The sequence below is a fragment of the Lactuca virosa genome, chromosome 4 (assembly GCF_052849685.1).
Source record: "Lactuca virosa cultivar CGN04683 chromosome 4, Lactuca_virosa_CGN04683_v6, whole genome shotgun sequence".
Lineage (NCBI taxonomy): Eukaryota > Viridiplantae > Streptophyta > Magnoliopsida > Asterales > Asteraceae > Lactuca > Lactuca virosa.
In genome coordinates this window covers 1,942,257-1,945,456 of record NC_136429.1, presented here as the reverse complement: position 1 = coordinate 1,945,456, position 3,200 = coordinate 1,942,257, and the positions used below count along the sequence as shown (strand labels likewise).

The 3,200-nt window shown below is 34.5% G+C and overlaps 1 protein-coding gene across 1 annotated transcript; it reads right to left on the bottom strand.

Moving 5' to 3' along the window:
* Window positions 1–283: 283 nt before the first annotated feature.
* Window positions 284–2,460, bottom strand: LOC145169136 (uncharacterized). The gene is made up of 2 exons (XM_079087705.1): window positions 2,217–2,460; window positions 284–551 (listed from the first exon to the last, which is right to left on the bottom strand). Exons 1-2 carry the CDS (start codon window positions 2,355–2,357, stop codon window positions 477–479), a joined length of 216 nt encoding a protein of 71 aa, XP_078943831.1. The 5' UTR covers window positions 2,358–2,460; the 3' UTR covers window positions 284–476.
* Between the last annotated feature and the right edge of the window lie 740 nt (window positions 2,461–3,200).

The following is a 3,200-nucleotide window of genomic DNA, read 5'->3' as shown; positions in this document are numbered from 1 at the left end:
TGATTTTACTTTTTTTTTTTTTTTTTTTTTTAACAATAACGTATATAATATATTGGTCTCCTTATTATGACTGCCTTTCACAGAGGGGGGACTAGGAAGCAACTTCCATTTTTGCTATCAAATCCATCCACATATTTCAAATTGACAAAAATCTAAGATGGGTCCTCCTCCTCCTCTTGTTATCTTATTTCAAGATTCAGAATCATATCATCCCTTGTTCTGTTTCTGACTTCGTGTGGATATCTTTCAAACACCAATCCTATCTTCAAATCTCTCAACATAATGATAATGAAAGATTATGACACCAATCTCTTATTCAGATTTTAGACGCATCCATCAGACAACTGGATACAAATAAATATCTTGATGAAACAGACACACACACACCTACATCAATAATAGTAAACCTTGCCAAAATCACTTTTACCAAAACATGTCACTTTTGGATTTCTACATTTAACAGATAGATAACAACCTCAAGGCTTCGTTGCACCTTCAGAATTCGGGTTTGAAGGTGGTACCTCTGAGCACACCCTTAATACAGCCTCGTTCTACAAAAAACATATAACAACTTTTTATCATTTCAAATAAAGAAACAATTTATAAAAGTAGGCATGGTTGGGTTTGGTTGGGTTGGGTGTAATTATCAGATTCTAAATCATATGATATGATTATGGCACTCACTATTCAATATTATCATCATCTGTAGTTCTAACATACCCTAAGCTGCCATGGTTTAACATCAATACTGCAATAGTACATCATCAATCAATCAACTGTTTCAAATTATTACTAACACCAATTAAAACATAAACACATCAATAAAAGAGTCACTAATCAGCATTTACAACATAGTATTAATCATTGATATTCATTAACCTCAAACTCATAAACAGAAACGATGAGGTGAAGAGACAAAAAAAAATGCATATGTAGTGTGCACTGTACAGACCTAAACTAAGCATGACAATTCAATATGCTTGCTTTTCCCCTTATGTGTAATGAATGAAGTAGCTAGCAAGATGCCTAATTTTAACTGAGGGAAATAAAATATTTTTTGAAAAAACATCTGCTTGTATCTCAGACCTGTCTATATTCTATACTATGCAAGTCAAGTTATGTGCCTTTCAAGGTATCATTTATGAAAGGTCTGCATGGTTTTAACTATTCTTATTATGTTCATATTACTAACATCATTTAACAATCAACACTGATAGTGGTATGGAGACCAAAGTTTGTTACTTGGTTATAATGTACTTGAAATACTAAAAGTGCGTTTGGTTGCGGAAAATTTTCAAATGAAAATGAAAATTTTGAAAACGCCTTCGGTTGATTCATTTTTCAAAAAATTTCCAAGAAAATGAAAATTATCTGTTTTCCAAATTGTATGTAAATTAGAAAAGTGATTTTTACAGTCTTCCAAATTCCTAAGATGGATAATGAAAAGTCCACCGGTTCCAACTTCCAACCAAACACGTTTTCTAAAATTTTCATTGAAAACCGAAAATGAAAACTCAACTCTATTTTCTGAAAACATTTTCTTGGAAAATGAAAACAGTTTTCTACAACCAAATGCACCCCAAGGTTTCTCATATCTATAGCAATTCTCAGAAAGAAAAAAAAATGGAATGCTGCATGCATCCAATACTTCATTAGAGCAAAGTATTGTAGTCTTCAATGCTGCTTTGTGAAGGGAAAAAAAAGAGTAGGGGCAAGTTAAAGAGGGTTTGCAGCACAACTTTTTTAAAGAATTTACCTTGTAATGTAAAAATAGTGAGAAAATGTTTCGTAGTCACAAACACCAACCAACAAAAAAAAAATAGTCATGAGGCTCCACAAATTTTATATTGACAGCCTTATGTTGACATTATAAATTAGGAGCACACGACGTTAGGGTTTGGTAAAACCGTAAACTCAAGACATTGAGCTAGTTTCCAAATCCACGGCTTTAATAATTAGAATTTGAGCAAACATTCACAAACGTCACTGATAAACCCCAAATTGGTACCATATAGCATCAAGATTCATATGCGATATGTCTATATATCAAAACCCTTTTCAAAAGAAACAATATTAATGATTAAGTTGTTTATTTCCCAGGTCATTAGACTAATCAATAGCAGTAGTTAGTAAGTAGTGTATTCAATCTCATTAAGGTGTAGAATACGTACGGCAAATAAACCCTAAAAAATGAAAATTAGGAGAGAGGGAGGGACCTGCCAGACTCGAAGAATACGCTTCTTGGCGTTGGCTTTACGGGTAGTAGTGAGCTTGATTCTCTTCCATACGAGGCCTCCTGAATCGTGCTTCTTCACTAGTTCCATGACTCGCGTCCCCCAAAACGCTCCCATCTTCATTCTCTTGTTCTTGCTCTTGCTCTTGCTGTTGCTCGCATTCGCAATTCTCCTGGGTCCTGAATCCTGATGTTTACTTGGGTAGTCGAGTATGGACCTAACGGGCTGGGCTCTTTTTAACTTACTTGAACCAAACTTCTTCCACTGTTATCCAAATAATTCTGGATTATATAATTATTATTTAGGTCACTAGGGTAGTCCTAATAATTTTTCATTTTTTATTTAAATGGTCTTTGTTAGGGCCAAGATCCTCAAACCATTCAAGATCCTCAAACCTTTTCAAATATTCAGGATCCTCGACTATCACAGGATCCCGACTATTATTGTTATTATTATTAACTAATATTTATAACGGTTATATTTGGTACATAACTGACACGTGTGTAAAAATAGTCAAAAGGAGACTTATTCTCAACAGAGTTTCGTTTCAACTATGCTAAAGACCCGGAATACCAAGTCAAAAAACGTTCACAAAGCTGGTCATGGAGGATCCCGTGAATATCGGACATCTTGTTAGCTAGTTTAGACTATAAATTGACACATGTATCTCGCACACGACACACTCTGTTTACTCTTAGCTTACTCTACGAATTTTTCACTTGTTCTTACTGGAATACTCTCTGTAATCGTCATTTTACATTAATAAAGTCATCAAGGCAGGTGATCATTATCACCTCCCAAGGTTTTGTGTCGGGGATCCTAGCAAGGATCAAGGGCTTTCCTTGTAAACCATTATGCCATTCTCTTTATCTTTTTCTACTGCACAACTCGAACATCACAGCTTCTCATTCAATTTGGTTGATTAATACTTGTGTAATTTTTGACCAAAACAATTTGGCGCCCACC

What these genes read in the sequence shown, in the direction of transcription:
- LOC145169136 (XM_079087705.1), bottom strand. Translation starts at nt 2,357, where the DNA reads ATGAAGATGGGAGCGTTTTGGGGGACGCGAGTCATGGAACTAGTGAAG. An exon ending in GTATTCTTCGAGTCTGGCAG is followed by an intron (nt 552 to 2,216) that starts GTCCCTCCCTCT and finishes TGTTTTTTGTAG; the next exon opens with AACGAGGCTGTATTAAGGGT.